The 23670-nt window shown below is 42.3% G+C and overlaps 2 protein-coding genes across 2 annotated transcripts; both read right to left on the bottom strand.

Moving 5' to 3' along the window:
- Positions 1-59: 59 nt before the first annotated feature.
- On the bottom strand, positions 60-7286 carry LOC147819449 (ras-related protein Rab-26-like). The gene is made up of 3 exons (XM_087172585.1): positions 7119-7286; positions 1904-2014; positions 60-71 (listed from the first exon to the last, which is right to left on the bottom strand). The coding sequence occupies exons 1-3, from the start codon at positions 7269-7271 to the stop codon at positions 60-62; spliced, it is 276 nt and encodes a 91-aa protein (XP_087028711.1). The 5' UTR covers positions 7272-7286.
- Positions 7287-7691: 405 nt separating this feature from the next.
- xylt2 (xylosyltransferase II) lies at positions 7692-23670 on the bottom strand. Its single transcript, XM_023401037.2, has 11 exons — positions 23520-23670; positions 18154-18697; positions 16276-16451; positions 14380-14582; positions 13592-13672; positions 13014-13230; positions 12447-12623; positions 12068-12324; positions 11756-11951; positions 11065-11398; positions 7692-10819 (listed from the first exon to the last, which is right to left on the bottom strand). Exons 1-11 carry the CDS (start codon positions 23649-23651, stop codon positions 10497-10499), a joined length of 2640 nt encoding a protein of 879 aa, XP_023256805.1. The 5' UTR covers positions 23652-23670; the 3' UTR covers positions 7692-10496.

Raw genomic sequence — 23670 nt, 5'->3', positions numbered from 1 at the left:
ATTGTCCCCCAAACAGCAGCACGGGGGTCGGTCAATAGCGCGGATGGCCTGCTCATCCGCTACAGGTGGTGCTGGATCACAGACAGGGTCAAAATGAGAGTGCAAGGAGTCACACAGGTCAACTGTGACCTGTTAGTTTAAATACACACGATGCACAATGTGAAATGAAGCCTAAATATGGATAATCTGTGCTTCAGGGGCGATAAAGGGATTCCACATCTCTGCTCCAAAAAAACAAACTTTTTATTTGCTCCTTTAAGAATATGTGAAGAAAACGTATTATAAATAAAATCATATTATAATAAAATAGTTCCTTTCTCTTGTTATTTTTGACGCTTCTTTTGCCACCAATTTTTCCCTTCACAGCAAATGAACAATAAATACACTTCTATTCTTGTCAAGAACAGATGATTCTATAAATACCCCCAATCATTTCATTTAATTAGCATGCCAAACATTTCGAAAATGGTTTCACAGAGACTCAATTTCCAGATCAAGTCTGAAGATGAATCTTTTCCCTGCAGTGTTTGTCTCCCCCAAGTGTTCAAGTAGAGAATAGGACAGGAGCCTCTCCTCCCCACTCTCTCTCTCTCTGGTGGTAGTGACAGGCCTAATGACACATGGCCAGAGATCATTTATGTTACATAACTGACATGTCATTTTTCGTTCAAACATATGAACTCATCGCTCTGCACAGGCAGCTGCAGGCAGCATCTCGCCCTCTGACATGAGTATAATGATCAAACGTGTTTGTACATGGAGTCCATTGGATGTGTGACTGATTTGATTCTGAACAGGGTTGCATAGAAGTTAGAGTTGTAAGCTGCACAACAGGGTGATTAACATTTGAGATAATATCAGCTAAACTGCCAACTCCTTGATATGCTGTGCTATTGCATCTGCATTTTTACCTTGTACTCACTGCTTTATAATCCATGGTAGAAAGGAGAGAGACATCTCAGAATGAACAAAGAGGCTGAAAAAGCTTTAAATGCAAAATATATTAATTTATTCCAGCCGACTGAGCCACGACAATAAATGCTGAAGAAACACCGGATACATTTTCACCTCTTGTGCATTTAAGACTATGTTTTGATCATCTGTGCCAAGCCCTATCAAAGTGAAGACAAAACAAAAATGATCAGTGTGTATTTGCAGGTGCCGTCCTACCCATGACTTTAAATCCAGTAAATGTGTGAGTAGAGTGATTTTTTTTCCCCGCAGCTCATTTTTCTAAAACCAATGCTAATACAAAATGGCAAAGCCAATTTTATACTCTCTCACAGATCTCTGCCTCCTCTATGCCGCTCTAATGGCAGTGACACCAAGCCAAAGGTGTCACCGCCACAGCAGAAAAGTCATGCTCTAAATGAACCATACATCTTTCCTGTTTGTCTCCTTTTGCCTCCACTTGCCACACAGCGTAACCCTCTCCCCCTCCCCACATGTCACAAAGCAGAAAATCAGCGTGGTTTAAAACAGCTTTGTTACAAACATCCAGCAGCAAACTGCCTCCTGCCATGATATTCATTAGCTGTGCTCTCTTCACAGTAATTTAATCATAGCAGTGGAATCATTAAAGATAATAATGTTCCCTCAATCAAGCACCCACCCCCCCAACCCCCACCACAGAATGGTAAGGATTGTAATGAATGCAGTGAGAAAATGCACCATCCCACACTGGAGAACACCACTGATTCATGCTGCACTTCACTGACACACTGAGGGAGTCATACACTCCGCAGCACAGAAACAGAGACGATTTGCTTTGCTGTTATGTCACGACTTCAGTACAAACAGCCCATCACAGTGACAGTGTCCTGGCTGGGGTGGGGTGGGGGGTTAGCGAGTGCGAAACAAATTCAGGGTGTGAGGGTGTGTAGGACAAGAAGTGTGGACTCACTGTGAAGCCTATGCCGACGGTGGCAGTGAAGGAGCCTGGGATAAACTTGCCCTGGTCGTACTGAACCAGCAGGGAGGTCTTGCCCACTCCGCTGTCTCCCACGAGGATCGTCTGCAGAGAGAGTCACAGAGAGAGGCGACATCACATAGGGCCTACATCCAGGCCTCACTGCTGCCTGTGTGCTCATCGCCTGAGGCCAGTACACTGTGTGGGCACATAGTGTTGCTTACTGTACATGTTCATCTGTTGCTCAGTGCACAGCCCTCTGGTCTGTAATGTAATGTGACAGCTGGACGTTTGCTTCACGTCTTCAGAAGGACAGGGCAATGTGCAGCGCTGAACTGGGAATGTACTGGGAAATGTGTGTGTGTATGTGTGTGTGTGTGTGTGTGTGTGGGCCTCCAACTGTATCACTATATCAGAGATGGCTGCTAAATCTCAGGCCAATGTTCTTGTTCTTTGTTTTCTCTTTCTCCTTTTTTTCACATATTCACCAGCAGTGGAGGAAAGCAACTAAGTACATTTATTCAAGTAACGTGAGACACAGTGAAGAATTTCATTTTCATGCTAATTTAGACTCATCTATAGTTACTACTGACTTTTCAGATTAAGATTTTATACAAAATGTTTAGTATTAAACCAGTGGTTCCTAATCTTTTTGACTTGTGATCACAAAAGCAGTCTCTGGTTGGTGGCCTGTCATGTTTCAGATGTCTATGAGTTATTTTCAGTTTCATTAATAGAGACATTTCACCTCTAAACTTTTCAGATGGGCTCATTTAAATAACTGTTTGAGACCCGAGGAGGGAAAAGTCTCCAATCTTTTACAAAAAAAGCAAAGATTACAGAAAGGTTAACAAATAAATATAAATTGATGTAGAACTTTGTTTTTTCTTCTTTTAATTATCTCATGACCATTGACATTTATCTAGTGACCCTCTGGAGGGGCCCAACCTGCATATTTGGACCCACTGGAATACTATCTATCTGTATGAAGTAGTGATGCATCAGTAATAACAATAATGATGTCTTTGATAAAGTCCTTAAATACAGGACTTTTATCTTTAAGCTGTTTTATCGCTGGTTTTACTTTAGTTAAGGATCTGAATCCTTATTCCAACACTTTTTACAAATCAAAGCTCACACACACACACACACACACACACACACACACACACACACACACACACACACGCACACAAGTAAAAGCAAACAGCCAAAGCAGGCGTGATAACCATCATTTCTCATGGTCATGTGTCCCCCCAGCAGGGATCTACTGTTTTGACACCACAGTCAGTGCTGGACGTAGGCATCAATTTGCCTTGTCGCCATGGTTATCGTCTCATTGGGAACTGGTGGGTCCAGCCTGGAGCTCCTTCACAGCAGATGCTTGCCTCTTTTATTGACATTTATCAGCCACCCCCTCCTCCTCCTGCCCCTCCTTCAGCAGGCCAGCCAGCACTGCTGTTTGCCTCTTATCTGCAGTTTCAAAGTGCCCACATACAGCGCAGCATCACAGCATGCAGCGCTCTGCAACTCACAATACGTTCACTCCACAAGTTCTGCACATTGGGCTTTGCTCTCCCATTGAAAAGATAACTTCATGACAGTTTGAGCAGATGCGCAGGATGAGAATTGGGTCCTTTAAGGTGAATGTTTGCTCTCACTGAAGATGTAGCTTTCTAAAATGCTGAGTGAAGCGACAGTTTTTCATACTGCAAATGCAGAAAAAAGCTTCAGAAATCCAGCAAATAGACTGTTATCTTTTCAGACAGAGTGTTCAGGACATACATAATCTTTATGTGGGATGCAGTTGTTTTATTTTTGAATAAGAAATGTTAAGCGAAGCGTTGTGCTGAGATCGCCTACTGATGTTCCTCCAGTGGGAGTGGAGCACAAACTGGCCCTCAAGTACAAATAACACAGACCAGAGGAGAGCTGCTGTTCGGATGACTCACTGTGTGAACGGGAAGTTTTGCAGTGTTTAGTTGGCCAGTGTGTAATCAACATATTACTATTTCATGGTTCCTTCATCAAATTTTGATAATAGCATGTAAACACTCTCAGGACTTACACTGTTAGAGCAGAGAGCAGGAGGAAGTTTATCTCCAGGAAGCACACGGGAACTGAGGAGGGTGTGTATGAAGTGAGGATGGAGGTGGGGGTTTACAGTGATGAGGGCCCTACAGCGAGGGCAGAGATGCTGAATCTGTCTCCATGGCAACATGAGATTTCTCTGTGTTGTTTAGGTTCATCACAAGCGAGTCCCAGAGATCTGCCATAATGAGATAGTTGCCATGAAACTGCTGAGAGGAAACCCAAGACTCTCATATCTGTTAGAGTCCAATGAATCCAGAGGAGGGTAATGTAGCTCACATAGTCACGAGCATCCATCCTCAGGGAGATCCTGGTCGGCCAGCAGAGAGCGTATCAAACTGTATATGTATATTTTGTCCACAGTTTCAGGACGGATAACAGACCCAGACTGAGACATGTCTCTCAAGACTTGTCCACACACACTAATCCAAAGATTACAGGGTATTTCAAACAACTTATCATCTAAGAGCCAAGAGATGAAAAGGTTATTATGAAGCAGGCTATTAAACACAGATATCGTCACATTAAGCCTTCACATTAATAATTATTATTGAACCAAAAGGGATTTTTATCAGAGTTCAGAAAAATACATCATTCCATGTGTACCAAGTATCTTCTAGTACAATAATGAGCAGCTTTAGACTAGACAAGAGACATTTCTATTTATTTTCTAGTTTCTCATTGACACAGCTTCTCATAAGAGCGCTTAAAAGTTTTCTGGCTATTCAGATAACTGAGGGCCAACTGGCCCATTTCAGCCTGCAAAAAGCTGGAGCCATCTGCACCTAGTACACTGTGTAGTTTTCTGGCATGCTGTAACTGGGCAAAACGACAAAAATAACCACAAATTTAATTACTGAGGAAGCAGGAGCCTGTTCTAGGCTCGCACACAATGCACCACTTATTTTACAAATACTGCACAGATGAGTTTTTGGGGCGTCTTGAGGTTTATGAAGGGATCAAATCATTACAATTGCTGCAGTGGTGAAACAATAACATCCAACGTCTGTGAGTCTGTAGAGGAACGTTTGTCAGTAATTTGAAAGTGTGTGTTACCAGTGTGGGGTAAAAAGGAAAAAAGGTCAAACTGATCCTGCACATCTCCAGTGGAGACTTGTTGTTTTATTAAACCAGTTTTTTTGTTTGTCAGATATCAGAACAATTACTGTCCCAAAAGTATTCAATGCTTTTTATGTGATATTGGAACATGCTATGTAACCCACTGCCGTAATATAATCTGTGTTTGTTTGTGTGTGTATGCAGGGACCCAATTTTATTTTTATTATTTATTTTTAAAAAGCAAATGGCCATAATGTAAATTATTATAAATAATCATAATTTTAGGGTGAAGACTTGGTTTAAGGTTAGGTTTAAGGTAAGGGCTATGGCTAGGCATATCATGGTTATGGTTAGGGTAGGTCTCAATATAAGTTGATGCAATGTCCTCTGAAGTGATGGAAACATGACTGTGTGTGTGTGTGTGTGTGTGTGTACGTGGATTTGTGCATCTGAGTGAGGAAGCTGCTGATTTGCTGCATGTGATACACAGAGGATTAACAAGATTTTAGTCATGAATACCAATGATGTACTAAACGATGGTGGTGTAACTGTGGTGAAGCTAATCCAGGTGAGGATTTTAATGTGAGCCAATCACCCACCCACTAACACACACACACACACACACACACACACACACACACACACTCAACTCAGAGGCATGATGCACTGTTTACAGAATTACATTTAAACATCTGCTGATGGTCAAACATCCAGACAGTGTTGTTGAGATTTATCTGTAAACACCAAAACTCATGAACTGTTGTGTTATTCTGTAAGAATCTAAGAAATGTGTGTTTGAACGCAGCTGTCATTTGGTAATAATCATTCTTGATTTTACATAAGTAACAGAAGTTGGTTTCATGTTTTATCATGGACTAAATATAAATGATGAGTTTATTAGGTACACCTTTACAATCCAATGCAATCCAAAACAACAGCGCTTAATGTCTTTGTTAAGCTTAGAGTATTCACTTTTGGTGACACTGTCAGAAAACTGTCGATTCAAGTATGTTGTCATTTCTGAGGTCATATAACCTGGAGGAGACTCATTAGCTGTAGGGTTTATTACAGAGATGTTCTATAGGATTGCATTCGATTGCACAGGTGTACCTAATAAATTGTGGTTCCCAACATGGCGCTTTTGCCATTGGGCTCCTTAAAATACTAAAACTAATCATTTGAGAGGGTAAAATCACTGTGGCTGACCAGCTATGGACTCAGAGTATAGTTAAGTTTGTCATGAGGGGTCACACTGAGAAGCTGCTTTATTTTAATGGGACACCAGGAAACCAGTGGTCTACTATGGAGCCCCAAAGTGTTCAATATTAAATAAATAAATAACTAAGCAATAGGTAAATAAATAAGTAATCATGCAGTAATTAAATAATGCAAGTACTTCACAGAAACTAAGTGGCTACACTTTTCAAGTTACTCAGCTTGCTTGAGGGAGGCAGGGGCTGAAATGTGACGGGGAGGGGACAACAGCGCTGCCATGAAAAATTACTTTATTAAGTGTCATTAAGAAAAATGCCAGTATGAATTAAAAAGGGACTTTATTAAAACTTGAAAATAATTATATTGATAAAACAGTTATTAATGAATGATGAAATAAAGTTTCATAGTAATGAGATATAATTTAATAAAGTCACCAATTATTTAATTAATCAACACATAATTAATTACTTTTTACTTCATGATGCATTTATATTGATTTTAATATTAAACTTTATGGGGACCCCTTGGTTTACTGTATCTGGTATGGATATTAATTATTGTAGCTGGCATCATATGGAGTACAGTTACAAAAGTATAAGGCATATAGACTCAGATGGAGTGAATTACTAAAACCAGAGATCTTACAGATCATAATATTTACCAGGCAAGGTAACTCATTAGAAATAGAAGTTAAAGTCCAGTGCCTTGAAGATAAAAACTGAACCTAAAATAAAAAAAGAATATTTTGGGCCTGTGATTCTGGTTAATTTTGGCAGTCTGACTATTTTAGCCTTAGAATGAATTTTTGGACAACTCTCATCAAAAGTAGCACAAAAGAAATCACCTTATGCGTTAAATCCTCATTATAAGGGAAGGTGTTGGATGTGGGTGTCTGTCCATCCTCTGTGTCCGTGTCCACCGCAGATGACCCGTACGCGCTGTCCGAGCAAACCATCCTCATTTCCTCCGGCCTCTGTGTCGCAAAGGTATCATCCATCTCGCTGAGACTTTCTGGGCAGATGAGCTCCTGAAAATAAACTAAATGTTTAAACTTCTTCGTTTCCCCAGCCTGTCGCTCCTCAACTCTCTCCCTCCTTTTGTGCGGGTTTATATGCTCAACAAAGACGCACAATAACATTGAATCATGTGGATAAGCATGCACAAACCTGACTAAATATTTATATGAACGAGTTCCGGTTTGAGACCAACACGAAGGTGTAGCTTACAGTATTTATGAAGTAAAATCATGTCAAGCAGTTTTACAAGGAAGTATCAAGGAGGAAATGTTCAGCACCCTGGAGAGAGACTCTCCTCCTCATAAACATGTCCGACCCCCTCCATCGCTTTTTAAAAAACAGTATAGACAATGTAGACATGCAAAGAAAGGAAAATAAAATGAAATAGCACAACAAAAACCTTCATGTAAGTGTTTTTTATTGAGTCACCAGTCAGGATGCGTATCCTACGAGCTTTTCCAGAGGCATACAGCGACAGGCTAAAGTTCTCTACTCAGATAAGAGCCACAGAGCCCAGGATGACTCACCAGCCGCCAGACTGCTGCTGGTTATCACAGCAGCACGGACGGAAACCTCAACATCCCAACCCCCTCCGAGATAATCAAAAACAAAACAGAAGTTCTGCTTCAAATGACGTTGAACAGGTGGACTGTCATTTACAACACAAGTAGTCAGCAGTTTCTAATAGTTTAACAGGGTACTGGAAATGAACAGACAACACACAATTCCTCTCATAACGTGTAGAAAAATAACATCTGTTAAATGGATTACTCTGATCTCTTATCTCAATAAAACTGGGGCTTCACTGAAGCAGCTGTACTGTGCAAGGTAAACAAGGACACTTGAAAACTCATATGGTGGCCAACTATTATTTAAGTACATAAAAGATCACATAAAACTAGATAAAGACTAAGACACAGATAAGGGGGTTTACTGTCCTCTGAAAAGGCATCAATCTGCACATTTCTGGAAGCTATTATCCCGTATAAACCATTCATCTTTTCGGCTAAGTAAAGGCAGCTTAGATTCTCTTGATCACGGTAAAATAAAAACACAGTGTACCGCGTACCGTTTTTTGGTTGGTGGATTTGAAAACTTGAAATGCACCATAAGAAATGAAAAGAGAATAACCAACCAGTGAGGCAAACAGAGCGCACGCACGCACGCACGCACGCACACACACACACACACGCGCGCACGCACGCAACGCACGCACGCACGCACGCACACACGAGTGACAATACTGCATTTAAACTAATACACAGGAGGTATAACATATAATGTCTAACCAGGTTTGCAGTTTGAAAGTTTTGCATTTAAAGGAAAGCATTGACATTTTGGAAAATACACTTATGTGCTGTGTTGTCTGGAAACATTAGGAAATGGCGACACTGTCTCTGTTCAAGGATAATAAAATCTGCCTACCAAGCATCTCTAAATCTTACAAATTAGAAATTAAAATATCTTGTTTGTTTAATCTGAAAAGAACCAGAGTAAAAAAAAAAAAAAAAGTCTTGTTTTACGTACGGTTGGCAGGTTTCTGCCATGTTACTGGTTCCGACCAAGAAAGAAAAACAACCAGTTGTCATTTTTACACATATTTAACAAATAAGTGGGCTTTACAGGAGCTAGTGGATTTTGTTACCTGTGGACAGACCTATGTTGTTTCCAGTCTTTGTGCGAAGCTAACTTAGTCTGCTGTTGGCTGTAGTTTCATATTTAGTGTATGGACATGAGATTGGTATCAATTTTCTCAGCAAGAAAGTATATTTCCCAAAATGTCAAACTTTTCCATTAACGTTTCATCCAAATTCTCTTCACTTTGTTAAACTGGCTTTAGTTTAGCTAAATTTAGAGCCAAAGAGCAAAACTAAATTGTTTTTCAACTTCAACTAATGATTAGTTTAGAATTTTTATTGAAATATGACTTCAATAATCATTTGATAATAATCAAAACGTTGACGATTCCTGTTGATCGACCAATCGATTAATCGACTACTCATTGCAGCTCCAAATTATTTCAGAAGATTTGAGCATTGTCACATCAATTATCAAAAACAAACTCAACTCAAGGTCCACTTACTTGCTTGTTCTGAAGCTTTTGACAATACCACAAATCCTCCTCCGCCCAGCTGTCATGAAACAGTGCACCTGTTGAGTTGAGATTGTTTTATCAACTTTTTCACAGGAATTTTGAACGTAACCACATTGTCTCTGCAGCCTTGTTGCTGCAGCTGTCTAGGCACTTCCTATGACCAGGAAAACAACTCGGAGTGGCTTTTTTTTTTTTTTGTTGCAACAATGGACATCAGAGACAACCTAACACTTTAAACAGCCACATCAGGAAACTAACAGACAAATACATAAAAAAAAATTACATGTTCAAAAATGATGTCACAGTAAACAGAACTAAAAATTAGGACGACTCGAAACCTAAGAACCCCACTCACTCTCTTTCCTTATTTCTTCCTAACCCAAGTTACTGATGTGTCTGTGCAACAGGGAGTCATGGTGCAGGTATTTGTCTTAGAGCCTACTGTAAAATGAACACGTGATGTGACCTTATCCATGACTCTTTAACTTCTGCTCCTCACACTGTGACCGAGTGACCTCTGCGTAACATCACAGTCTTACAGTAAAGTGCACTTCAGCTGACTGCTCCATATGCTTACATAGTAATGCTTCAAAATAAGCACAATAATATGACTCAGAGGTTCCACTCTCCCTTGAAATGAAGATAGAAGCACAGCGAAGGAGCCTGTTGTTGAGTTTTGACAACTGCTTTCTGATTCTTTCAAAGCAGAGGAAAACTGAAAACTGTGCACAGGGTTGTCTTCGGGCTCCGTCCGAGACCGACCCCGACTGAAATCCTGTGTGCCAGCAAAATAACACAACAATACATCTGTCATCAATGGAACCATTGAGCAAACAATGACACAAGAGCTTTCCGCTTGCAATCTTCTATGTGCAAATTTTCCAGCAGTCATATCCTCTTCTTTTAAGTCTATATTACCAATTACTTCACTAAGGATATCTTGACTCCTCAGTGCAGGAAGTTTCCTGTTTATGTGCCCTTGAGCTCTGAGCAGACCTTGGGGACAATATCCGGTTCACACAGGTTCTGCTGGAGCTCTCCAGTGTAGGTCCAGCTCTCTCTCAGTCTTCCTGTGTATGTGTTAAAGTCTACAGTCCCTCCTCTCTTGGGGCTACCTGATCCGCCCATCACTTTTGACTGGGCCCAGTTCAGACTTGGGGTCTGGGGACAGAGAGCTCCAGGAGGTTTTGGAGCAAGGTCCCAGTGCTGGGCAGGATGAAGTCTGCGTGGTGCACAGGTCACCTGTGACCCAGAAGTTCCTCACACTGCTGTCCACCCAAGCTTCAAGAGCCTGGCCCACGAGCTGGGCGTTACGCTGGGCCTCCTGCATGGCAGACTCCTGGGGAGGCAGCTTCAACATGGAGCTCAGCTGCTGGAAACTCTGCTCCAGGTACTGATTCCCTGGAGGACCTACATGGAGCCAGCTGTCCTCTTCTGGAGAAATTGAAAAGGGGAAAGGGACTTTTAAAAGATCCAATAAAACACTGCAGATGAATTCTCACATATTAAAATTAAAACCTTCAATTACGCCTGGTATGTTTTTTTCTTTCTTTGTCAACAATCAAAATGTTTGTGTCTTCATTAGGAACCAACAGGCAGAGTGAGTGTGATACAATATCATGAGCCATATCATTTAAACTTACATACTGAAAGTCAAAAGCTCTAACTTCCCGTCTCACCTTTGCGTAGTGGCTCCTTATCTTTGAAGGTTAGCGGCATGACAAGAAAGCGAACTTCTGCCACGCGCTCCCATTGCTTTAACACCCGTACTACCCAGGTCCCAGGCCGCAGGGGGCGCTGCAGCGGCGGTTTGTACTGGGTGTACTCAGCATCCACATCCACTGTAATGTCGTATGATGCTGCCACCACCAGAGCTGGGTCAAGCCACACAATAGTGGCTGTGAGGTTGGGACCACGGGCCCACTTTTGGACTGCTAAGGGTTCATCCAAAGGCCCAATCACCCCACCAAAGTTACGGAAGATCCTTTCCTTAGGATCCCACTCTGTGCCAATCTGTCAGGGAGAAAGACCAAAAGATTCACAGTCTGCAGTGAGCTTTTTGAGGACAAGGTAATTGAATATGTTAGCACTTTCTGCACTAGCCTTCCTCCCAATATTAACATATTTTTAAAACTGATTAAACTTCAAAGTTCGGTTGTGGTCAGATCAAGCCCTGATAATACCACCCCAATTTTTATATATCAGGAAGAAAATCTTTCTACACAGCAATTTTCTTAGGCAAATTCATCTTTAAAGTTGCAGGATAGAAACTTTAACGACATAATAAAGAATAAGCATCTATCATGAGTCACACACCCCAAGAACAATGAAGAGTGTAAAGTAAAAGCTACTACCTCAGAGGGCACTTACTTCCAGATTCTTGAGCCTTTCAAACTCTTTAAGGTTCGTCTCGAGGACGAGGGAGGCCTGGGGCACTGCCCACATCTCCAGTGTCTCCCTGACCTTTGACCCCACAGCCTGGGCTTCCTGACGCACCAGGTACCCTTGGAAACGGTCATCATAAAAGTACAAGTGTACCAACAGAGGGTAGCCCACTGGTTCAAACCTGAGGTGACGAAATAAATAAATCATTACATTACATACATTTCTATGAAAGAAATGAATCTTTAACAAGAAAATACATTTGCTATATAAGTTACAGTAAAAACACAGACTGTCTACCTGCAGGCCTCCACATTGCTCTGAGTGGTCGCCAGATTCTTCAGGCCGAGGCGAAAGAAAGAAGTATAAGCAGTGAGAGCCACATCACTGAGAGAGCCGAAGCCATCCAACTGCTCAAACAGGGACTCCCAGTATGCCTTGATGGCGATGGTGCCCGGAGCGTACTGGCCATAGAGGTGAGTGTCCAGGATGTCTATGGCCTCCTGGTTTACTGTTGACTCAAATTTACGGGCAAAGAATGTTGGTCTGGTCAATTGCTGTGGATGAGAAAAGAGGAAATAGCAAAACAACGCTGAACCAAACTCGCAGTAAAATAAACGCGAGAGTGAAGCTTTAAGCCGGAAAAAAAAAAAAAATGTTCATGAGCTGACTCTCTCACCTGAATACGGATGAGGTCTTGCGGTTTGAAATCATTGGGAGAGCAGCCACACCAGTCGACAATGTGCTTGTACTGGCATTTACAGCCCAGTTTACGATTCCAGTTGGTGACACGCAGGTTATTGTCCACCAGGGTGTCACACATATGACTGTTCCCCAGCACCGTGTGGAAGAAAGACTGGGGAGAAAGTGGAGGGGTAAATACAATATTTATACTGCACTCCGCAATGAAACAAAGGGATGAAGTTTCTGTAAACTGTCAAAGGTATGCATAAACAGTTTTTAACCCACTCTAAATTACAAAAGGTTACATCTGTATGGCACAACAGCGAGGAAACTGCTGTTCCTCCACAGAGACATTAAACCACACAGTCAGATAAACTCTAGTGAACCCTCCTCCCGTCTGGCACCTCTGCAGCACGCTGCGTCTGAAAGCTTAAAGTATTACATTATCTCCGCTACTAGGCTCTTCTGACTTGGCAGGGGAGGACAAGCCTGAGACAGACTTGTATATCAAACTGTCTGTCTCAACTACGGGAGATAAACAGACCACCTAAGGCTTACTTACCTCAGCGGGGAGCAGAGCATAGGAATAGAACTGCTTCAGCCCTGACACCAGGTCATCCTGGGAGTTGATGACGTATTCCACGAAGCGGCGGGTGAGCGCAAACCAATCAGAGCCACCTGAGACCTCCAGGCCTTCTGGGATGTTGCGTTCCCCGAGACGCCACATGTGGTTGTCACACTCATGGAAGAGACGGTCAAGGCCCTGCTTCTTAATAAACCTTGAACACAGAGCGCGGTTGAAAATGATGGAAGAGCCCATGTGCAGCACTGATCAAAGTAAAACTGTATTTAACAATGGCAGATGAAAAACTTGAAAACAAATCAGTTTATCTGGTTCCACAGATGCACAGATATTAAAAAGATGGAGTTAAAGTGTTCTCAAATTTCTGTCAAAAAAAAAATGAATAGAATTAACATATAATCAGAACTCTCTCTTTAATTTGTTAATTTGCCAAAAAAAAAAATTCTTAAAAATACTTCAAAGGTTTGGATTAAATGTTAAGAGGTGTCACATTTAATTAAGCCAAATGCCAAGCAGAGCTGTGTTTTTAGCAGGTATGTTAAAACTAGCATCCTCACCGGGCATTCTCTCTTCCATGTGACTTGAGGAAGTTCTTGTCTCTGTGCTGCGACAGGAAAGCCACCAGTTCATCATTGGTCCTGTAGGAGGGTGTGAAGGTGAGAATTGAAAAGGAAAACAGTTAGGTCTACAGGGCTGTATGGAAATAAAAGGATGGATTGACTGTGGTGCTGACTGATAATATCCAAAAGTATAAAATTAGATGGACAGAATGTCTGTGTGTATCCAAGCAATCCAAGCTACTTCCCCTGGGGACAGTTCAGTAGGACAAGCAGCTGCTCTGATAGGGGTTCAGAGCTGCCCCTGAAATCCAGCCAAAACTGATCAGCAAGAACAAAGTCTATCTACTGCCAGCTCTGCGATTCAGTGACCAAAACAATCGATTTAACGCTGCTACCAAAGTACTCTTTTCATCCGGCAAATGCTTTGGCTGCTACTATAGTATAATGTTGTTGTAAAAGACAGTCATTGCAGGACAGAAAGAGAAACGAGTCTCAACGCAGCACTGAAGGATTAAACCATCAGTGACAAACAAAAATTATCAACAAAAACGGGAAAAATTGTGCAAAACTTAACAACTTTGAGAAAATACACCAGAGAGCACCACAAAAATACAAAGGAGGTTAAGTATTTTGCACCAAACATATATAACATAGAAATACCTGACCACAGTAAAGGCTAAATGCAGCCGGTGCAAAGGTTCTCAGAGATACTTAGCATGTTTTTGATATTTGATAATTCTACGGTGTATTGTGGAGTGTAATGTTACTGCACATGACTGACCAACCTGGTGGGGAAGTCTGTGGCGCTGAGATTGATGAAAAAATCCCATTTCCAGTCCAGCATGGAGAGCAGGTCCTGCATGCTGCGAAGATAGGCCTTCAGTAAACTGGCACCACCCCAGATGGTGACCATCCTCCAGGGCGTGGCACGCACATTTGGGAACTGCTGGGCTATCTGCAGGACCTCTCGATGCATGTAGCCGGATCGCTGGATGATTTCAAAGCAAAAGGTCAAAAAGTTAAAATGAGTTGTGTTTCTGCATCACAAATGTAATCTAGTTTTAGCTGTGTGGCAGTTCCCACAGATCTCCAGCTGCTACTGTGCCAAGACAACCACACAAAGCTGGCTCACGTTGAAAGAGAATTTGATCTGAGAGGAACAACAGCCACATGGTGCTTTGTACTGCAGGTCATGATGATAGAGAGTGAAAATCAAAATTAGCTGTTTTTGCCTTGTAGCAAGTTGACTTTATTTCCTTCTTCAAGTGGCTCTAGGTGACACCAAGGCAGAAAGAAATGAAACGGACAGTCTGGGGAAAACTGCAGAGCAGGGATTAAACATTAAGCGGGAATAGAGGATGAGATGGAGGAAGTCAAAGAGCCAAAAAGCTGTCAAGCTTTGTGCACAGACATTAAAAGTGGTGAGAGATATAACTATGAATGAGCATGTTTGACCATTTGTCTGAAGACTGCAGGAAAGCAAAATCTGTAGGTTCAAAAGACTGTTTTTTTTTATTTCCCCTTGCAGCTAAATAAGATTAATTACCAACTAATTAACGGGCATGTTTCCAAATAAACACAGCTAATAAAGGTTCTGAAGCGATAAGTGAGCAGCTTAAGAGAAAAAGACACTTAGAAAATATAACTGCAAGCAGCAATGTGGGGGCAGAGAAGACCAGTGGACAAGTTGCCATGGAAACATGATGTCATTACGTCAAGAGCATGGTTGTAAGCACTAACAGCAAGTTTTCATGTCAGGGGAACCATGATTAAAGATTTGACAAAATGGGTGCCTACGCTTTGCTACTTGGCACCCAATTAACTGCCATTTGCCCAATGGTGTTTAGTGATGCACAGACACTGTGCTGCTCACTCTGTCCTGTATCAAAAAAAAAAAGAGTGGACATTTGGTTCAAGGTCCTACAGATTGGACAAGAATCTATGGGTATCCTGGTTGTGTTCAGAAAGGAGAGCAGCAGCAGCAGCAGCAGCGAAAAGGCAGAGTGACAATCCTAAAATCACAGTCCTCACTTGTAGACAGCAGGAAAAAAGGAAAAGGGTTTGGGTAGTGGAGTGCAGAGGAGCTGGTAGACTGATTCTAGTACAACCTGACCTCTTTTACAGCCTCATCTCTCAAACAGGCTTTTGAGATTGTGTCTGTAGTGTGACTATTCCACTGACTTCTTATTCATCACTGCCTTCAGCAAGCCTCACCTCCGTCCCTTGGCAGCAGAACAGGGCAACTCCCCGGGATTCGTTAACCTTTCCGGCTACACAGGTGCACTGATAAATAACACCTGTTCCTGTGCCGTCTGTGCTCAACACACCTGAGGGTCTCTGCCTCAGTGTCACCGGCCATACATTTGTCTTTTGCCTTCCAACTGCACGTGATGGCAGACTTTTCCTCCACTAAATCCAGCCCCTAAGAATAACCACTCTTTACTCTATCCAGGCTAATCCCCTTTACCACACTGTGAGACCCGTGGGATAAATTTAACTTTCATAATGCAAGAAGACCTAACCGGTAAAAGCATTTGTGAGCTCAGTGTAGCCGGCACTGAGCAGGGAGCCAAATACACTGTTCAATGTTCAGCCTCAGCATGAATAAATAATACTGTATGCCAGTATGAGTAGGGCAGCACATTTCAGAGAATATATAGTATTAAATGCACTGTGATTACCTTGTCCACATGGATGTAGTAGTAGTGGTCACGGTGGTATATGGCTTTGATGAGGCGCTTGAGCTGCCGTACAGCACGGCCGTGGACCATCAGAACAAAAGCCACCCTGACAGGGTTCTCCACTTTGGATAGGCTGTTGTCCAGCTCGCCAGCGGCCTGAACTGGATTTGATACACCTGGCCAAAGAGGACGGAGAAATAGAGGATTCAGGAATATCTGGAGAGTTTCAAATAATAATAGCTTAAATGCTGGGTGTTGAAAAAGACATTGCTCTATGCGTAAAAATAGATTTCAGTAGGTTACATAAATTTTGATGTCTGAAGATTAAAAAGAACAGGACTAAAAATAAGGGGTTAACATTCTGTCTTTGTCTTTTGTTTTTTTTTGTTTTTTTTCCCGCTAACAAGCTTCCCACACACAAAGGCTGCCAACTAGGCGTGGGCTGTGTGATCTGTTCCAGAGCAACCCCAACACTATACTACAGTTGTGTACTCAAGCTATACACAAGTTCACTGGATAAAAAAAAATGACACATATGTGCAATTTGATTTCTATGACGTCTAACTTACTCGGTGTGCAAGAGAAACGGTGGGTGCAATACACATGGAGATATACGACATGTTCATTTTGTGGTTCAAATGTACATTACTGAGTCCTACTGAAAAAAATAAAAATTTACCCTTATCAATCTACACACAATACCCCATAATGACAAAGTGAAAACTGAATTTCAGGCAGAAACCTCCAGAAGGAAAGTTTGCAAAAAAGAAAAAGCACCTCAGACTGTGAGAAACTTCTCTCTGGTCTGATGAAACCAAGATTGAACTTTTTGGCTTCAATTCTTAGCATCGTGTTTGGAGGAAACCAGATATGATGCTTAGAACTGGTTGTCCTTCTGGAAGTTTCTCCCATCTCCACACAGGATCTCTGGAGCTCAGCCAGAGTGACCATCAGGTTCTTGGTTTCCTCTCTTACTGAGGCCCTTCTCCCCCGATTGCTCAGCCGGGTGGCCAGCTCTAGGAGGAATATTATTTCATTTATTTAGGCATAACAACTGTAAAACCACAATATTTCTAATTGAAAATTTTGTCATAAGTCTTTATGAAGAAAGAGTCAGTATGATTATATGAAATTATTTCTCAGCCCTAATTGGGGTTTAGAAAAATTGAGGGGCCATTTATTGATGTATGAAAACACTAACATGATTTTTATTAAAAATCTTTTAAGCCAAGAGGATAGAGAATTTAAATCAGTCAGCATTGTGGTTGTCTGGCAGACCAGACCAGATGAAGGTTTTTAGTCATCAGATATATGGATCTAAAGTTATCAGAGAAACAAGCTGAGCAAATATTAGTCAGCAGCTCGGCTCGCAGCCCCTATGACACGTCTGTTGTCTGCCAAACAGCGGCTGAGACACAATGATTTTATACAGTGAAACTGCTTTGAAACGTCTTTTTACAGGATTTGATCAACCAGGTTTGTTTTACGGGAGCTTGAGATCTCTGCGGATATTTTCGGCTCCTGGTAAAAAAAAACTCCTGAACAACTGATATTACGTTTAAACAATTGTTTGTTTTACAAAATGTCAGAAAATGGTGAAAAATGCCTGGCACAATTAATCAAAGCCCACAACAACATGTCTTTTTCGTCTGACCAACATTTCAAAACCCAGAGATATTCTGTTTACAATCACAGATTATTAAAGAAAAATTGCTGTTGCAACATTTTTCTGTTGTTCAACTAATTGATCAGTAAACTCAGGTATTGAGAAATGTATTAATTGAAAACGTATCAGTGAGTGATCAGAAATCTCAGTGTGTAACTGCTTGCACCTTTAGCATTATCACATCATCTGTGCAAACTTTAAATGGTTCTCACCAAGTTGGGGGCAGAACTGAGGAAGTGCGTCGGGCATGAGCTGACCAGCCTGATGCTGGCACACGATGTTGGCGATCTCCTGTCGGCACTGCTGTGACCCGGCGCGATGCAGGGCAGACAGAGCGTCCTTGCCTATGATATCACATTTAGGCACAAAGTCACTGCTGGGAGCTTGGTGTGCACCGTCTACGCTGCCCGGCTCCCCCGGTATGGCAGCAGCAGGTAGCTTAGCCGCCCCATCTGTGCCTCCTCGGGTCTCGCTGAAGTTGCGGCTGCTGGACAAGTCATGGGGAATGACACTGTCCATTCCAGCCCCGGTCATCCCCCGCTCCTGAGGAGACTTCAGCCTGATGCTGGGCTTTCCTCCTCGCCGGCTGGTTCCTCTCCTCAGCGCACTGGCTGCTGTGCCCCCTGTCCTCTCCAACCTGGTGCTCCATCTGCCCCTGTTCTTCCCTGACAAAGAGTTTTGTTTCTCCCAAAGTGCTGCGTCTCTCTTGGGGTCCTGACTGTTGTGGTCTGGCAGCTTAGACCGTCGTGTTTTTCTCTGAGGAGAGAGAGAGCAGAGAAGAAGAAAGCAGGACAGACACACAGAGAGAGAGAGAGAGAGAGGGACATAGAATAAGAATATGATTTAAATTCAGATCTGTTTCCAGTCATTCCATAACAACATTTTAGACAAATTCTACCTAGAAGAGGCATTGATTCACAATCCAAAAATGACATAAGGTAAACAAAGACCTCCACTGAGACAACAGCAGAAAGAGCCCAGAGGGAAGGATGTGTTTACTTGGTTTTGTTTTTTTCCCCACACACTTCTCTGATCTGGGTTATTTTTAGCTAAGCCTCTGCCTTTTTGTGGAGCTAATCTGCAAAAAGCACCGTTCTGGGTAGTCACACACTCAAAGACATATAATGAGCCCAGTGATTCACCATAGAAACCTCAAAAAACCTCTGTCTGCAGCCTTCGGCCAAAACTGCAAGAAGAATGCATCCACATGTACATGTAGGTCATGGGTTCGAAAATGCCTCATACGCACCTCAGACGTTGAGGAGGTGATGTAGAAAATTTCATCAGACAGCTACTGTGTGTATGTGTGTGTGTGTGTGTGTGTGTGTGTGTGTGTGTGTGTGTGTGTGTGTGAGTGAGAGAGAGAGAGAGAAAGAGATGTGGTGAATGAAAATATATTTCATTCATCTTTCTGACATACAGATAAGAAAAGTATCGGAATGTGATTGACTGACTCCGGGGGCCAGAGACACAGAACTCTGTGTGGGCTCAAAACTCAAACTCTGTTTGCACAAAGGCAGGGGTGTGCATTTATTCAAGCCATGTATAGCTGTTTTTATTACTATGAGCAATAAATCTTCAACATTACTGAATATCGTCATGGCTTCATGATTTGCGTGTGAAATTTGCATCTTGATATCATCCACTGAGACTTCATATACTACCTAAAATTTCAAGACATGATCCTCTTACATCTGCTTTGAAGTAATAAAACCGTTCAAGTATCTCATTGTTGGAAAATTTAGCTCCAGAGTAACTTTCACACAGTTGTGGTTCAGTGTAGAAAGACATTATGTAAGGGAGAGCCAAACTCGGAGATGTGTTGAGCTATGTGTTTCCCCAACAGCAAATTAATATGAGCATAAATATAAGCTGGAAAGTGTTTCTTTTCAGTTCAAAATAGATATCAGCTTAATTTTGTGTTCTCTTCTAAAGAGTATGTAAAAATGGTGTAAAAATACTGATCCAATACAGGACACAACACAATCATCAGTCTAATCCGAGTCACTTCCAGCATCATGTCCCGGGTACACAGTTCGGTTTCAAAGCAAGAGCATGGAGAGAATCAGTCTTAACGAACACAAATCGCACCTCCAAAAATGGAAGACAGGCTTTGAAAAAACAGGTCTTGGGCCATTTTTAAAATCTTCAAGCCAAACAGCGTCACAGCTTTGGCACAGCAGATTACTGAATCCCACAAAAAGCCCTTCAGAATATGCACTTGGAGAGGAGGAAGAAGAGAGAACAGTGAGTGGGCTGAGAGCTTTCTGCCTCTGTCAGACGATATGGCCGAACACGGCTCTCTCGCCTCACACCGCTGGCATGTCAACAGCCCAGAGACGGTGGGAACAGAAGAGGGACTGGAGCTGCGTGGTCGGGACAAGGAGCCAGATAATACACTCCCAATGAACCAGCTGCCAACCAATACAGCACAGTCAGCTACTGATTGCCAACTGCACTCTCGAACAGATTACAGTACGAGGCATTGTGGAGCTCAGTTACATACCAGTCATTGCAGAGCGAGTGTATGTCCGAGAGTTTACATGCACTTAAATAACCTGGTTATTGTCAGATTTCTGCAGATGCCCAAAACGTCACCTGGACAAGAAAGATTTGTCCTGCACAAACACAACTTCTTGTATTCTAAACATTTACATGTTCACTTCCAGACACAAAAAGCATCAATGTGACAGCAGTGTCCTTGAATCTAAAATCTAATTTAAAGTCCAACAAAAACTGCACCTGAAACAAGTCCATCTAAAGAAGCAATGGCAAGAAATGTGGTTTTACAACAGCATATTATTGCAGTGCATGTAAATGAGTTTTCCTATTTCTGACTTTATCTGATTTCTAAGAATAAACCCATTTTTATGTGAACAGCCTTTACTGGAAAGCGGCAGTTTAACAGCAAAGCTAGAAAAAACAACATTAAGGATAAGACAAGTGCTTGAAGCAGTGTTCTCCCAATCATTCTGTCTAGCAGTGGTAGATGAGGGTCAATTTGACTTCAATGCCATATCTGTTTTGCTTTTGTTCTCAGTTTTGTTTCAGACACACATTTTCAACAGTGGCATATTTTCTTTCTGGTCGTGGCTCATAGCTGCAAAATTAATATAAACACTTCTGTGTGAAGAACATGTCGTCTAAGCGTATTTTCAGCTAACACTGATAAAGACACTACTTGCTTTTAGGCTGCTTTAGTGAATGTTCTCACACAGAAGACAAGCGTTCAGCAGGGGCTAACATTTTTCCTTATCACTCGTTTTCAAAGCTTTTAATTAACGCCATAATGTCAAAAATGTATTGATTCAAAGGCAAGCTAGGCAGCCTCTTTACTTTCCAATTAAAGTCGAGTGAAACCATATCAGCATTGGCATCTGCTGAAGCAAGAAGCAGCAGCAAGCTCTCAGCTCTATAGGAGAGCGTGGGGAAACAGGCGATGATACAAGGATGACAGAGTCTTGTTCTTGTCTTGCAATCCTTTCATTCTTCTGTACAAGGGCTATATTATAACGCATATGGCTGTGTTCACACATGCACAGCAAGCAACCGATTAGAGCAGTTGTGAGTTAATGCGGAGACCACAGAGCATGGAGGAATCCAGCCACGCTCGCTCATGTTGCCTACATTGGCGAGTCTCCCTGACTCAATATGCACTGTTCCGAGGTGAAGTGATGATTTTCTGTGCATTTTTAAGTCTGAAATTTGATTCCGCATCTGTGAATCTGTAAACATGCAAAGACCCTGCGTGCTTCCATTTGCATAGATGCTGCGTGTAGGGCTGACATACACACGAAGCAGCAGTGTTACATTTCCCCAGCCAGCATTCACACGGGAATGAATGACACCTGTCTTCAACTTTAAAATATTAATTTAAAAAATGTAAAATGTAAATCAGATTATTAATAATATGAACAATCTGTTTGGTTTCTCAGTTTGGTTTTGGTGTCATGTTGAGCCCAAATCAAGTGCTACTGCATGTCCTTTCCCTTACATTTATGTGTGGCACTGGACACCAAATCGCAACACGTAGTTGTGTTGAGATTTTTTAAAGGTGTGCACTTCTGCTCCTTTACAGTCCTAGGTGAGCTACAGTTAACCACAAACCCCTATAGACATATTTCTGTATCTTTGCTGAAGCATGTTTAAACCTGCATCTGATGAAGCAGCAGACAGCCTGGAGGCTTACAAAGCAAACAGGTGATAGAAGTGAAAATGAACACCTTTTCTGCAATGTGGTGAATCTCATGTCACATTTCCCGTTTTGTCACAATGTGTGTACTAGTGTGTACAGAGGAAATGGATTACTTCATAAAGGCTGGTGTAATTCATACTAACAGAGTTGCAAAGGGCAAGGCACTTGACTATTAAAATTTGAGTTTATTGATACAGCTTAAACCGAAGCAAATCATTTTACCGGTCAACACAGGGAGAGCACCGACCACAGAATCATGACCCTTCTTTTCCCTCCGCTGAGGACAGGGTAAAACTTCCCCCACTAAAGCCACTGTCACATCTGCTGCCTGTCTCCTACCCACCAGACACAGATCTGCAATCTATCCATGTTGGAAGGAATATTACACACACACTCCACACTTGTCACATCATGACAGAGAGACAGCACGGTTCCCACTTCAGGTTTCAGCTTGCATTCCTGTGGCTTTATCAGTATTGGTGCAGCTAAAAAAAAAACCCCACTCGTGCACTCGCACAGCAGTCCTCCACAGGTCACATCTGTTCACAACTCACCTTACCATATATAGAGGGAACAGACACTGCCTAAAGGTAGTACACTCCAGGTGTGTGAGAGAAGACTCAGAGATAAGGTTCCCACAGGAGGACTCGGCTAATGTTAAATAAATTATTTCAGTGGTATGTGAAGGAAACAACTCTCTGCTTAAGTTTAGCCTGTATCCCTGGGAAATGCTGCCTCCCTGAGTCAAAGCTTTGTGAAGGTCATATAAACAGAATAGAGATGCTGTGAAAGGCCACTGGTGGATATAAATAAGCAGAGTATAAATAAAGAAAGCAGAACAGATGCTGGATATCCTGGGACAGCTGTGTGAGGCAATCCAGCTCACATTGATGAGTTGTGTGTTTCAATGAATCACAGCTGAGTCACATACAAAGTTGCATCACTTCATAGACATTTTCCTCCTCTTAGCTGTGTAGTCAGGCTTTGTCTGTCTCCGTTTGCCGGGCATCACATTTTCTTAACACAACAGTGATTACAAATGAAATGTACACACAATCACCAGTGTTAAGACCGCTGCTGATTCTTAAACCTGCCAACTGCCATACAACTGGATCTACCTGAGCCACTAAGTTCATAGTTGTGAACATGCAGCACCTCGTACTTTGTGTCTAACCCTGTGGACAGAGGCAGACAGACAGGGCAGGGTTGGTCCGATTGAACTGAAATGTTTCTGAGAAGCGCTACCCCCCTCCACCCCCCAGCTGCTAACTTAGCTAGCATCAGCTAGCGTTACTGTATCATAACACACAGTGAGCTAAGCTAAGCGCTAACGGCAACCGAGTCACAGTCATACCAGAAATAATCGGAGGGACGGTTTCTCACCTCTGCCTCGCCCTCTTCCAGACTTCTCAGACTCCATACTACCAGCCCTTGGATCAGGAGGATGGTTAATGCGGCGGCGATCGCTAGTTTATATCGTCGGAGGAGCTTCTGCACTCGAGCGCTGGCCACCATCTTTTCGACTCGAGTCGAC

This window comes from Seriola lalandi, unplaced genomic scaffold, assembly GCF_002814215.2.
Source record: "Seriola lalandi dorsalis isolate HSWRI2012SDOR001 ecotype SW California unplaced genomic scaffold, Sedor1 jcf7180002053387, whole genome shotgun sequence".
In the NCBI taxonomy this organism is placed as follows: domain Eukaryota; kingdom Metazoa; phylum Chordata; class Actinopteri; order Carangiformes; family Carangidae; genus Seriola; species Seriola lalandi.
Note: the sequence above shows the minus strand (reverse complement) of the source record. Positions and strands in the feature narration are given on the sequence as shown.

What these genes read in the sequence shown, in the direction of transcription:
- xylt2 (XM_023401037.2), bottom strand. Translation starts at nt 23,651, where the DNA reads ATGGTGGCCAGCGCTCGAGTGCAGAAGCTCCTCCGACGATATAAACTA. An exon ending in ATGCTCTGCTCCCCGCTGAG is followed by an intron (nt 12,624 to 13,013) that starts GTAAGTAAGCCT and finishes CTTTCTCCCCAG; the next exon opens with TCTTTCTTCCACACGGTGCT. An exon ending in AAAGGCTCAAGAATCTGGAA is followed by an intron (nt 11,399 to 11,755) that starts GTAAGTGCCCTC and finishes TCTCCCTGACAG; the next exon opens with ATTGGCACAGAGTGGGATCC.
- LOC147819449 (XM_087172585.1), bottom strand. Translation starts at nt 7,271, where the DNA reads ATGGATGATACCTTTGCGACACAGAGGCCGGAGGAAATGAGGATGGTT. An exon ending in ATGAGGATTTAACGCATAAG is followed by an intron (nt 2,015 to 7,118) that starts GTGATTTCTTTT and finishes CTCTCTCTGCAG; the next exon opens with ACGATCCTCGTGGGAGACAG.